This window comes from Ovis canadensis, chromosome Y, assembly GCF_042477335.2.
Source record: "Ovis canadensis isolate MfBH-ARS-UI-01 breed Bighorn chromosome Y, ARS-UI_OviCan_v2, whole genome shotgun sequence".
In the NCBI taxonomy this organism is placed as follows: domain Eukaryota; kingdom Metazoa; phylum Chordata; class Mammalia; order Artiodactyla; family Bovidae; genus Ovis; species Ovis canadensis.
In genome coordinates this window covers 5,742,748-5,756,480 of record NC_091271.1, presented here as the reverse complement: position 1 = coordinate 5,756,480, position 13,733 = coordinate 5,742,748, and the positions used below count along the sequence as shown (strand labels likewise).

The window sequence follows — 13,733 nt, the reverse complement described above, 5'->3', positions numbered from 1 at the left end:
CAGACTGCTAATAACTATATAACATCCAGCTAAAAACTAGCAGGGGGGTACTCTTTCTGCCCCCTTCTAATGCCTATGTCAGAAGCTCTCTCCATCTCCATTAAACTTTAATAAAACCTTATGACACAAAAGATCTGAGCGATCAAACCTCGTCTCTGGCCCCAGATTGAATTCTTCTCCTCCAGAGGCCAAGAATCCCAGCATCTCTTCGTGGTTCAGCAACAATCTTGCAGTTCCATCCCTGATCCAGGAAGATCCCACTGTGCCCCGGAGCAGCTCAAAGCCCACAACTACGCCACAACTATGCAGCCTGTGTGCTCCAGATATGGAACCTGGGGGCCTAGAGCCAGTGCTCCGCAGCAAGAGGAGCCGCCGCTTGGAGAAGGCCCTGCGCTGCTCGTCTCCAGTAGCCCTGGCTTCCCAAACCTGGAGGAGAGCTCATGCTAAGGCCATGAAGACCCAGTGCAGCCAAAAATAAATACATTTTTAAAAGAAAAGACTGTTAAAAAGTACTGGGGGAAAAAATGCAATGCTTAGGTACTAAGGAATCTATCCCCCACCCCTGCAGGGGGGCCATCCTGTTGAAAGTCACCCCTGATTTGTGATTTTCTGCTCAAAGTCCTTCAAATACAACCTGCCTTCTCCTCAGGTGTATAGTGGGGATTACTTCAGTTCTGTTCAGTTGCTCAGTCATGTCTGACTCTGCGACCCAATGGACTGCAGCACACCGGGCTTCCCTGTCCGTTACCAACTCCCAGAGCTTGCTCAAACTCATGTCCATCCAGTCGGTGATGCCATCCAACCATCTCATCCTCTGTCATCCCCTTCTCCTCCCGCCTTCGATCTTCCCCAGCATCAGGATCTTTTCAAATGAGTCAGTTTTTCGCATCAGGTGGCCGAAGGATTAGAGTTTCAGCTTCAGCATCAGTCCTTCCAATGAATATTCAGGACTGATTTCCTTTAGGATGGACTGGTTGGATCTCCTTACAGTCCAAGGGCCTCTCAAGAGTCTTCTCCAACACCGCCATTCAAAAGCATTACTTGAACATCCACAAATATATGGATTGCGATTTTTTTTTTTCACGGAAACTTACACACAATATTCGGGCTTCAGGGTCACAAAGACTCGGACACAACTGACGTGACTGAGCGTGCACACACACGCACACAACACAGGATTTCTAGCATTTGTAATAAAGACCAGAGTCCTAAGGTTCAAGTGGAAATTCTCTTTCTTCTAATAGGCGATGTTAATCGAAATCAGAAATTCGAAAGTGTTCGACATTTGAAACACATTACATTTGAAACACACTATTTCACTTCTTTAAATTTATTTTGCAGAATTTCTCACCTGAGTGTACTCTGGCCTTCCCACTGCTTATGCTGGTTTTAACAGCTGAACATCAGAACTTACCTGTTCTTGGAATAACCGATTAATGGTGTGGTTAAAGACATCAGGATGTAATTGTAACTTGGTATGATGCTTCAGCTATTAAAGCAGAAAGTGTTAGTCGCTCAGTCGTGTCTGACTCTTTGCAACCCCATGGACTATAGCCCGCCAGGCTCCTCTGTCCATGGGGATTCTCCAGGCAAGACTACTGGAATGGGTTGCCACTTCCTTCTCCAGGGGGATCTTCCCAACCCAGGGATCAAACCCAGGTCTCCTGCATTGCAAGTAGATTCTTTACCATCTGAGCCTCCAGGGAAGCCAGAAGGAACAGCTACATAGGAAGAAAGGGAAACGAGGATAATCAAAATGTTTTAAGTGCAAAGAATCTCCAAACAGAACACCGTCAGAATACAGGAGAGACAGACCTAGAGAGCAAAGCATCGTTACTGTTCAATTCTACCTTTGGACCTTTTCCACAGTGTCTGCGTCACAATGTCTTCTGGTTTCATTTAGATCTTTAATATATTTCAGATACGATTTTTCCTCCTGGGCTAACAATTTTATGAGCTTTTTAATAAGTTAACTGGAGCCTTTTTTTTTCCTCCAGACATGTACCATTGTGTTAAATGCAAGTACAAAAAGGAATGTAAGATAATTTTTAAACATTTAGTGAGTGAGTGAAGTCGCTCAGTGGTGTCCAACTCTTTGAGACCCCATGCGCTGTAGCCTAGCAGGCTCCTCAGTACATGGGACTTTCCAGGCAAGAGTACTGGAGTGGGTTGCCATTGCCTTCTCCAGGAGATCTTCCCGATCCAGGGGTTGGACCCAGGTCCCCCACACTGTAGGCAGACACTTTACCATCTGAGCCACCAGGGAAGTCAGTTTAAATATTTAAACCAAAAGTAAAGGTTGTGGTCAGGATAAAAAGGGGAGGGTGGGAAGAGGGGAGAGAGACAGACAGAGATTGACACGTGAGTTGCATCAAAATCTTTCATGGAGGAGGAACTGAGACCCAGTTCAGTTCAGTTCAGTTCAGTTGCTCAGTTGTGTCCGACTCTTTGTGACCCCATGGACTGCAGCATGCCAGGCTTCCCTGTCCATCACCAACTCCCAGAGTTTACCCAAACTCATGCCCATCAAGTCAGTGATGCCATCCAACCATCTCATCCTCCATCGTCCCCTTCTCCTCCTGCCTTCAATCTTTCCCAGCATCAGGGTCTTTTCCAGTGAGTCAGTTCTTTGCATCAGGTGGCCGAAGTATTGGAGTTTCAGCTTCATTATCAGTCCTTCCAATGAACACTCAGGACTGATCTCCTTTAGGATGGACATCGTTCACTACAGGAATCCAGTTACAGCGGTTTAACCAAGCAGAATTAAGACAGCTTAAATGAGCAGAGTCCACCAGAGTACCAGAAGAGAGACAAAACCCAAATCAGGTCACCAGGGGTAGTTTAAGCTAAGGTCAGTCAGTTCAGTCGCTCAGTCATGTCCGACTCTTTGCGACCCCATGGACTGCAGCACTCCAGGCCTCCCTGTCCATCACCGACTCCCCAGGTTTCCTCAAACTCATGTCCATTGAGTTAAAGTGGTTTCCTAACACTTTGTTGCAATGTGGCCCCAGGCTCTATGTGGCACTACGAAAATGGGGTGTCCCCCCGCTGCCGCCTCAAGCCCCTTGCATTAGCTGAACATGCCAAGTTCAGACCCCTAAACTGTAGTTAGCAAATCAGGTGGCCATTTTCCACCTCTTGGGGCAGAGTACCAGCCTGCCTCCAGAGTAAACACTCTCACAGCACAAGAGAAGTGCCCTTAACGTGGGGGAGATGTCTTTAACGGCCCCTGGGTCTGGCTAAGACTGGGGAAATTTTCAGGCTGTCTCTTTAATAAGGGGCAACCGACATTTACATAGGGAACTGGGATTTTTCCCTTCCCCTCGATGGAGGCAGATACATCACTCTGAAAGGAAGTGGGCTTAGTTATCTCACTACTGCTAATGTGTCTGCCGAGACAGATGGCCATTGACACAGACATTTTCATCCATTTCTGCACGAGACAGAAAGTTTACAATCTAGGGATTTCCTCACAGCTGGAGCCCTCGGGGTGCTGCTGCTGCTGTTAAGTCACTTCAGTCATGTCTGACTCTGTGCGACCCCATAGACGGCAGCCCACCAGGCTGTCAAAATAACATGTTCCCTCCAGACAGATGCCCATGGTGGGACTGGGTGCCCTTAACTAGCCACCCCATGTTTGTGGGTACCAGTTATTTTTCTCATCTTCACAAACTCATTTTGACCTTTTAATCCTTTTCCTTGCACAGTTTAGGAGATGCAGACAACAGAATTAATGCACACACTACAGTTTAAACAGCAACAATGATATTTTTTATTTCATTGAAATTAGTCTTCAGCATCCACAAAGAGGGATATCACGAAAACAAAAGTAAAAATGTTTCTTGATATTAAATGGTTCTCTAAAAGCAGTTCCTGCAGCAATAGTATCAGTACCACTTGGGGAACTTTTGAAAATAGAATTGATTGTGCCCTACACAGACTGAGAGAATAAGGAATTCTAGGGGTGCACCCAGCTCTCCTCCATTAACACTCTGGGTGCTTCCGACGTGCAGGGAAGCTTATGAGGATTCAACACGCTTTAAAAAAAAGAGAAGCCTCTGCTGTCATACAATATTGTCAGTGATACCCAGTGTCACTTCTATATCTATATTTCATAGTTGAAACTCATTTTGTATTTTTAAAAAAACCTAGCCATTTCCTACTAAAAACACTATTTTCTAATTATCATTGATTCGCTTCCCTAGTAGCTCAGCTGGTAAAGAATCCACCTGCAAAGCAGGAGACCCTGGTTCGATTCCTGGGTCAGGAAGATCCCCTGGAGAAGGGATCGGCTACCCACTCCAGTATTCTTGGGCTTCCCTGGTGGCTCAGCTGGTAAAGAATCTGCCTGCAATGCGGGAGACCTGGGTTCAATCCCTGGGTTGGGCAGATTCCCTGGAGAAGGGAAAGGCTACCCACTCTAGTATTCTGGCCTAGAGAATCCCATGGACTGTATAGCCCATGGTTAATTAACTGACTTGTTTGCAAGGAGTGGTAAACTTATTCACAAGATGTGTCTGTGGTTAATTAATCCACTCATTTACAAGTGGAGGTAAACTTATATACAAGATGAGTTGCGGTTAATTAATATCTGTGTGTGATAGTCTGTACGACTTTCTCATCTTTGAAGGCTCACCTGAAGAACTCACAAAATGAGGAGACAGCTAACAATACTGGCGCTGGCTAGTATTAATAATACTCGGGATAATGATGAGTTTGGCAGGTTGGTGGGTGCACAAATGGGGCCTCCGTCGTGCCAGACGCCAGGCCCTGACTGTTTCATTTCAGCCTCATGGCAGCCTTGTGATACAGAGCTTCATACATCTGCATCTGACCCAGAAGACCTGGGCTGCCCAGTGGAGGACCAGTTCATCCCAGAGCACGGGGCCTGTGGGTACCAGTGTCAGGCCCCGGGCTGGAGAGCTCCTGCCTCCCGCTCTGTGGCGGCCCCCGACCCATCAACACAACCAGAGTCAGTCTCTTTCTGGTCGAAGCCGACAATTCCTTTTTGGGCCTTGCCGCAGCTGCTTTGTGCAGAGACGTCTTTACCACATGTATTCTGATTCAAGGGAATATAGAGAAGCCACTACGGTCACGATTGCAACTGAGCGCCGTGGTGGTCCTCCAGGGTTCAGACCGTGCATGTGTGGGGAGAGGTCAGTGTGACCTGCAGCGTGGGACCTGGGAGGGACGGTGCGGAGACAGGCCTCCCTCCCTTGTGATCAGAACAACACTGTTTTGTGGGTCCAAGCCCAGTTTGTCCAAGAGTGTGGCTCTGGGTGGAGGTGGCCTTTGTTCCAAGATGTCACTTCTCACAAATCACATGCCAGTACCTGAGTCCCCAGCATCTACGCGCAGAAAGAGAGAAATTATGTTTGCCCTGGACGCATGAAAGGACACCCAGAGAACTATACGAGTTGATAAGGTGTTCGATGAAGTCAAATGACGACCCTGAAGACATTTGTAGGCATGCTCAATTCTAAAGCTTATATCTCAACTGTGGGATCAAAAAAGATCTTGCTGCAATTTATGACAGTGTCCTGCCTGTGCTTTCCTCTAAGATGGTGAAGAGTCTGCCTGCAGTGCGTGAGACCTGGGATCGATCCCTGGGTAAGGAAGAGTCTGTGGAGAGGGGAATGGCAACCCACTGCAGTGTTCTTGCCTGCAAAATTCCATGGATGGAGGAGCTTGGTGGGCTACAGTCCATGGGGTTGCAAAGAGTCAGACACAACTGGAGCGACTAACGCAAGAGTTCTACCGCATGTGGCCTTGCATTTAGGTCTTTAATGCATTATGAGTTTACTTTTGTGAATGGTGTTAGGGAGCGTTCTAATTTCATTCTTTGACGTGTAGCTGTCCAGGTTTCCCAGCACTTCCTGAAGAGACTGTCTTTTCTCCACTGTATGTTCTTGCCTCTTTTGTCATAGATTAGGTGACCACAGGTGTGTGGGTTTATCTCCGGGCTTTCTATCATGTTCCATGGGTTTGTCTTTCTGTTTTTGTGCCAGGACTATACCGTCTTGATGGCTGTGGCTCTGAAGTAAGAGAGTCTGATTCGGCCAGATCCATTTTTTCTTTCTCAAGATTAATTTGCTGACTTGTGGTCTTTTGTGTTTTGATAGAAACCGTAAAATTTTTGGATATAAGTGGCGACAAGATCTTTTTTGATCCACCTCCTAAAGTAATGAAAACAAAAATGAAAATAAGCAAATGGGATCTAATTAAACTCAAAAGCTTTTGCACACCAAAGGAAACCATTAACACAAAATGCAAAGACAATCTTCAGAATGAGAGAAAATATTTGCAAATGAAGCAAACGTCAAGGGACTAATCTCCAAAACTAGAGAAGAGAAAGGCTACCCACTGCAGTATTCTGGCCTGGAGATTTCCATGGACTACAGTCCACGGGGTTGCAAAGAGTTGGACACGACCGAGCAATTTTCACTATCTCCAAAGTATACAAAGAGCTCATGTGGCTCAATTAAAAAAAAAAAACAAAACACACACAAACAAGCCAATCAAAAGGGTAGAAGATCTGAATAGACATTATCCAAAGAAGACGTATAGATGGCTAAAAAGAGCGCATGAAACGATGCTTCACACCACTAGTTATTAAAGAGACGCAAGTCAAAACTACAATGAGGTGTCACTTCAGATTGGCGAGAATGGCCATCATCAATGAAAACCTACAAACAATAAATGCTGGAGGCGGGTGTGGAGAAAAGGCAACCCTCTCACACTGTCGGTGGGAATGTAAACTGATACAGTCATTGTGAAGAACAGTACAGAGGTTCCTTAAAGAACTGAAAACAGACCTACCCTATGATCTAGCAATGTCACTGCTGGGGATATACGTGGAGAAAACCATGATCTGAAAAGATACATGCACCTCAGTGTTCATAGAGGCACAGCTCACAACCCCCAAGACACAGAAGCACCCTAAATGTCCGTCAGCAGAGGAACAGGTGAGGAAGATGTGCTGTGTATAGACAACGGCACATTATTAACCATAAGAAATGAATGAAGTCATGCCATACGCAGCAACATGGATGGACCTCGAGACTGTCATCGGGTAGAAGTCAGTCAGAGACAGACAGATATATCATATGACATCTTGCACATGTGGAATCTAAAAAAAAAAAAAGATACAAATGAAGTGACAAAATGGAAACAGAATCGCAGATGTGAAAAAAAAAAAAAAGAACAACTTATAGTTACCAGAGGGTAAGAGAGGGGGAAGGGATAAATTAGACCGGGATTGGACACACTGAGACACAATTAGACACATTTCTATATGCAAAACATATAAGTAACAGGACCTACTATTTAGCACAGAGAACTCTATCAGTTCAGTTCAGTTCGGTCGCTCAGTCGTGTCCGACTCTCTGCGACCCCATGAATCGCAGCACGCCAGGCCTCCTTGTCCATCACCAACTCCCGGAGTTCACTCAGACTCATGTCCATCGAGTCAGTGATGCCATCCAGCCATCTCATCCTCGGTCGTCCCCTTCTCCTCCTGCCCCCAATCCCTCCCAGCATCAGAGTCTTTTTCAATGAGTCAGCTCTTCGCATGAGGTGGCCAAAGTACTGGAGTTTCAGCTTTAGCGTCATTCCTTCCAAAGAAATCCCAGGGCTGATCTCCTTCAGAACGGACTGGTTGGATCTCCTTGCAGTCCAAGGGACCCTCAAGAGTCTTCTCCAACTAGTCAATACTATATAATGACCTACATGGGAAAAAAATCTAAAAAAAGAGGGGATCTATGTATAAGTACATTTGATTCATGCCGCTGACCAGCAGAAAGGAATGCAACAGTGTAAATCAACTATTCTCCAAAGAAAATTGAAATAAAAATCTATTATAGTTTGCATCTAACCTGTACGGTATAAAGTAACACAGTTTATGTCTCAACTATGCGTGTGTGTCTGTGTCTGAGTCAGAATGTGTGTTTTGTGTGAGAGGGAATACAAATACACATAAACTGTATTACCGACTCTGACCCCCACACACACATAGTTCAAACATAAACTGTGTTACTTTACACCGTATAGGTTAGATACAAACTACTATCCAATAGGTTTTTTTTGGAACAGGCAGGGTTTCCCTGATAGCTCAGCTGGTAAAGAATCTGCGTGCAATGCAGGAGCTGCTGCTGCTGCGGCTGCTAAGTCGCCTCAGTCGTGTCCGACTCTGTGCGACCCCATAGACGGCAGCCCACCAGACTCCCCTGTCCCTGGGATTCTCCAGGCAAGAACACTGGAGTGGGTTGCCATTTCCTTCTCCAATGCAGGAAAGTGAAAAGTGAAAGTGAAGTCACTCAGTCGTGCCTGGCTCTACACAACCCCATGGGATTTTCCAGGCAAGAGTACTGGAGTGGGTTGCCACTGCCTTCTCCACAATGCAGGAGACCCTGGTTCAATTCCTGGGTCTGGAAGATCCCCTGGAGAAGGGATAGGCTACCCACTGCAGTATTCTTGCCTGGAGAATCCTGTGGATGGAGGAGCCTGGTAGGCTGCAGTCCACAGGGTCACACAGAGTTGGACAGGACTGAAGCGACTTAGCAGCTGCAGCAGCCACATCGCTGTCCTTAGCGCCTGAACCACTGTTTCACTCCCCATCCGTGGGGTCCCTCGTGCCAAAAAGGTTGGAGATTGCTGCTCTATGCAACACTTTGAAGAGGTGTGTAATATATAATAAAGTGTATAAATACATCTCCATAGCACTATTAACGGAGAAGGCAATGGCACCCCACTCCAGTACTCTTGCCTGGATAATCCCATGGACGGAGGAGCCTGGTAGGCTGCAGTCCACGGGGTCACGAAGAGTCGGACACGACTGAGCGACTTCACTTTCACTTTTCACTTTCCTGCATTGGAGAAGGAAATGGCAACCCACTCCAGAGTTCTTGCCTGGAGAATCCCAGGGACAGGGGAGCCTGGTGGGCTGCCGTCTATGGGGTCACACAGAGTCGGACACAACTGAAGTGACTTAGCAGCGGCAGCAGCACTATTAAAGAAATAATACTATACAACTGGGGGCGGAAAGTCTTCAGTGAGACCTAGCTTCATGTGAGTTTAACCACGTCGTGTTTAACCTAAAGAAAGGAGGGTCGGCAGCAACATGAAAAATTCTTTCATCTGTGTTCGGAATCCTTTGTGAGTTACTCCTGGATAACGGAAATGATTTTCAGAATCCCAGTTTATACCGTTGTGATGTCACTGAATTCCAATTGTTTTTTAGCTTGCTCACTATTTTTCTTTCTTTTTTTTGCTGTTACCTCTGTTTAATCAATATTTATATGACACCAATTTGTAGACTCGTCCTATGGATGCATATTAAATCATCGTCATTTGTGTGATTTTTTTGCGTGTGCGCTAATCGCGGTGGTAGGTGGTTTGGTCACTAAATTGTGTCTGACTCTGCAACCGCGTGGACTGCAGCACGCTAGGCTCCTCTGTTCATGGAATTTTCCAGGACAAGGATACTGGAGTGGGTTGCCATTTCCTTTTGCAGGAGATCTTCCCGACCCAGGGATCGAACTCGAGTCTCCTGCATTGCAGGTGGGTTCCTTACCGACTGAGCCACAGGGAAAGCCCCCTGTACCCTAAAAGTTGGGAGCCCTAACCGTGTAACCTGCTTCCAGAGTGTTCCCGGACTAGGAGGGCTTGGCAAGTGGAGAGATGAGAGTAACAAAGACATGTCTTGCCTCCCATGTATGCTTTACCACTCAGCTGCCTGTTCAGTCTCTGCAGTTGTGTCCCCCTGACAGGCAGAAGCTAAGCTGTATGCTTACTCACAGCTGGGCGGGGGCTCACTTCTGGGAAAAGTGAGGTTTCCCATAACTAATAAACACTGACCCACAGACGTAGCTTCACTTCAGCAAACGCTAGGTCCGAGCAGACTCACACGCCCTAGGGCGTGTGGTCAAGATTCCCCAGCAACAGCCCCCAACAGCCAGGGACAACAGACACAGGCAGACACACTCTCCATCACACCCGCTGTGTACCGTCAGATTCTTATAGTTGATTGCTGAGCTCAGACGTCGCGTGTGCTGCCCAGAACTGACTGTGGTCTGTCCCTAAGTTCTGCTGTGTGCTTCCTTTTACACACGTAGCCCATGGGAGGTGGCCAGATGCCTACAACCACTTGAGATGATTCTCTTTGGTCTTCCAACCACTGTAGAGACATGGACTCCTGGTTTTATAAAGAAAACCGTCAATTTATGGGGACTTCTTATGGGGGGTGGTCCAGTGGGTAAGACTCTGCCCTCCCGATGCAGCAGGCCCAGGTTCAACCCCTGGTCAAGGGACTAGATCCCACATGCCGCAACTAAGCCTCACCACAGCTGAATAGATTGTTTGTTTTAAAGAGAGAGCAGATTATGGGGATGACCCAGAGAGACCCAGAGAGATGTTATGGGGAGGGAGGTGGGAGGGGGGTTCATGTTTGGGAACGCATGTAAGAATTAAAGATATTAAAATTTAAAAAATTAAAAAAAAATAAAAATAAAAAAAATAAAGAGAGAGCAGATTATGAATGGAGGTGACCAGGTCCAAAAGCCGAACAGGTCCAAAAGCCATGCACTTGTGATGAACTGAAGAGAGAGGAGGAGAATAAGATGATGCTCCATGTGTGAGGCCATGTCCCGTGGTGTGGTCACAGGGAGGCAGAGACTTCCAGAGGACCAGGACTTTCCTGGGTCAGAACTCCACCATGTCCAGAGTTCATCTGCTTCTCCTGGGTCCCTTTATTTCTGTTCTCTCTTCCCGCTCTGGGGATGATCATATTCACTCATAACTGCCAGAATGAGAAAAGCAGGCAAGATACTTGGCTCGCCATCTCTTTTTTCGCCAGTTAAGGAAGATCAGGAAGGTTCTTTGCCTGCTGTTTGGCAATTAGACGAGAGATATTTTCTGGACCTCATGTGCCTGGAGCTAGGCATAAAGTAAGGAAAATTTATGACAACCTAGACAGCATATGAAAAAGCAGAGACATCACTTTGCCAACAAAGGTCCATCTAGTCAAGGCTGTGGTTTTTCCAGTGGTCATGTATGGATGTCAGAGTTGAACTATAAGCTGAGTGCAAAAGAGTTGACGCTTTTGAACTGTGGTGTTGGAGAAGACTCTTGAGGGTCCCTTGGAGGGCAAGGAGATCCAACCAGTCCATCCTAAAGGAGATCAGTCCTGGGTGTTCATTGGAAGGACTGATGCTGAGGCTGAAACTCCAATACTTTGGCCACCTGATGGGAAGAGCTGACTCCTTTGAAAAGACCCTGGTGCTGGGAAAGATTGAGGGCAGGAGGAGAAGGGGGTGACAGAGGATGAGACGGTTGGATGGCACCACCGACTCGATGGACATGGGTTTCAGTAGACTCCAGGAGTTGGTGATGGACAGGGAGGCTGGTGTGCTACAGTTCACGGGGTCGCCAAGAGTCAGACATGACTGAGAGACTGAACTGGACTGAACTGAAGGAAACCTGAGATATTGGAAAGACATTTTAAAAAGCCTTGCTGCTGTTGTTGTTTGGTTGCTAGGTCATACCCAACTCTTTGCGACCTCATGGAGTGCAGCACGCCAGGCCTCCCTGTCCTTCACTCACTCCCAGAGCTTGCTCAAACTCACATCCATTGAGTGGGTGATGCCATCCAACCATCCCATGTGAGAACACATGTGCTTACTCAGGAATCCTGGGCATGACCTTTGGCTTAAATAGATGGGAATCACCCTGTCAACTCTGCCAGGCTTTCAGCATAGGGCTGAAAGTGAAAGTCGCTCAGTCGTGTCTGACCCTTTGCAACCCTGTGGACTATACAGCTCATGGAATTCTCCAGGCCAGAATACTGGCGTGGGTAGCCTTTCCCTTCTCCAGGGGAATCTTCCCAACCCAGGGATTGAACCCAGGTCTTCCGCATTGCGGGCAGATTCTTTACCAGCTGAGCCACCAGCGAAACCCAACAGTACAAGGCAGCAGCATTATCAACTGAGGAAATACACCAGGAGACTGAGAGGGAAGGAGATGTATAATCCAGCTATCACTGGCTTGGCCAAAAAGTCTGTTCAGGTTTCTCCATACACTGTTAGGGTCCCATATGCATCGTATGGAAAAAACCTGAATCCCCTTTTGGCCAGTCTAACACGTTAGCCCTGGAAAACTGGTCCTTATGACCATGGAGAGCTTTCACGTCCCAGTCTATTCCAATGGACTCAACACCATTCTCTCAGTACTTCCTGGCCTCCCAATGAACACTTCATGTGGCTGGAGTGCTGGGTACTCTCAGATGTTATCACGTCCACACTGCAGACAAGGTTACGTTAAACAAGGGCCTTCTCAAAGCTTGGTTTCTTTACCCCCTTGCATGACTCAGGGAGGAAAATCCATGCACTTAAGGGAGCAGGGGAGAGCATATTTTGAAGCAGCAGGATTTCTTAAAAAGGCTAATTTTAAATAGACTCAGGAAAAAAAAATGCAAATATGTCATCTCACTTGACCATAGTAACAGCATCAGATTTAATATTTTCGGTCCAGACCATCTGGGCTTGATTCTCATTGTTCAAAACTCTGTGGGAGCTATTTCGGTTGCGCTTGGGAAAGTTTCGTTTGAGTCACAAGTACGATGAGAACGTAGTCCTGTTGCCAAAATAGAAAGCTCTGTCTCTTCCCCCCCGCCCCTCCCCAACTCTCTGAGAAAGTTGCTTTGGGAAGAATAATTTGGGACCTTAGAACAGATTTAGGAGCTGATGGGACTTGCCTTAGTGGTCCACTGGGCAGAACTCCAGGTTCTCAATGCAGACCTGGGTTCCATCCCTGGTCAGGGAAATAGATCCCACATGCTGAAACTAAGTGTTCACCTGCCACTGCTAAGACCTGGTGCAGTCAAATAAATAAATAATTTTTTTTTTAATTTAAAAGTTTTACATTAAAAATTTAATTTACATTTTAAAAAATTAAAAATTTACATTAAAAATTAAAAATTTACATTAAAAATTAAACATTTTTACATTTAAAAAATGGAAAAATTTTGCAGTTAAAGATATTAAATTTTTTACATTAAAAATTAAATTTTTTACATTTAAAAAATCAAAAAATTTTACGGATAACAAAATCAAAAATTTTACATATAAAAAATTTAAAAAATTTACATTAAAAATAAAAATTTACATATAAAAAATTAAAAAATTTTACATATAAAAAATTTACATTAAAAATCAAAAAATCTTACATATAAAAATAAAAAAATTTATATTTAAAAATCAAAAATTTTATATTAAAAATCAAATTTTTACATTAAAAATTAATTTTTACATTAAAATTTTAATTTTAAAGAAAAAAAAAAAAGACAGAGCTGAAGAACATTTCACACACCACCAGCTATCAATTCAAAGCTCAGGCAAACGACAATCAGTTATCCATGAATGAGACAGTCTATTTTCCCCATATTAGAAGAAACTCAGTCTGTTGACATCCCACGCTGTTGATGTTTTTACGCTGTCCTTCCCCACGTCTACAACTGCCCCTGCCCTGCGTCTACACTATTCCTGACTGCATACGCCTTTGGATAAGTTTCGTCTTGTTTCCTGAGAAAGTTCTGGAAGAGCACGCACAGGCAGGGTGGCAACAGACGTAAGCGTGAAGGAAACCAGTCTTTCGCCTCTCTTTGCCTCCCTCCCTCCCTGGGTTCAAATTCTAGGGAAGCTGTTAAACAACGAACTCTCTGATTTTAGAAATCAGAGACT

At 45.6% G+C, this 13,733-nt stretch overlaps 1 protein-coding gene across 22 annotated transcripts in view; it reads right to left on the bottom strand.

The window, feature by feature from the left end:
- Positions 1–3,748: 3,748 nt before the first annotated feature.
- Positions 3,749–13,733, bottom strand: part of LOC138431407 (uncharacterized) — a 332,640-nt gene continuing 322,655 nt past the window's right edge. For 13 of the 22 annotated variants that reach the window (XR_011446038.1, XR_011446041.1, XR_011446046.1 and 10 more), the window contains one exon: positions 3,749–6,176. Coding sequence is in view for 7 of the 22 variants with exons in the window: in XM_069573524.1 (XP_069429625.1) it covers positions 6,086–6,176 (91 nt within the window). In the remaining 15 variants the exon portion in view is untranslated. Of the gene's footprint in view, positions 6,177–6,819; positions 7,130–7,323; positions 7,742–13,733 lie in introns of those variants that run through there. The other 9 variants (XM_069573521.1, XM_069573514.1, XM_069573517.1 and 6 more) reach the window with 4 other exon arrangements.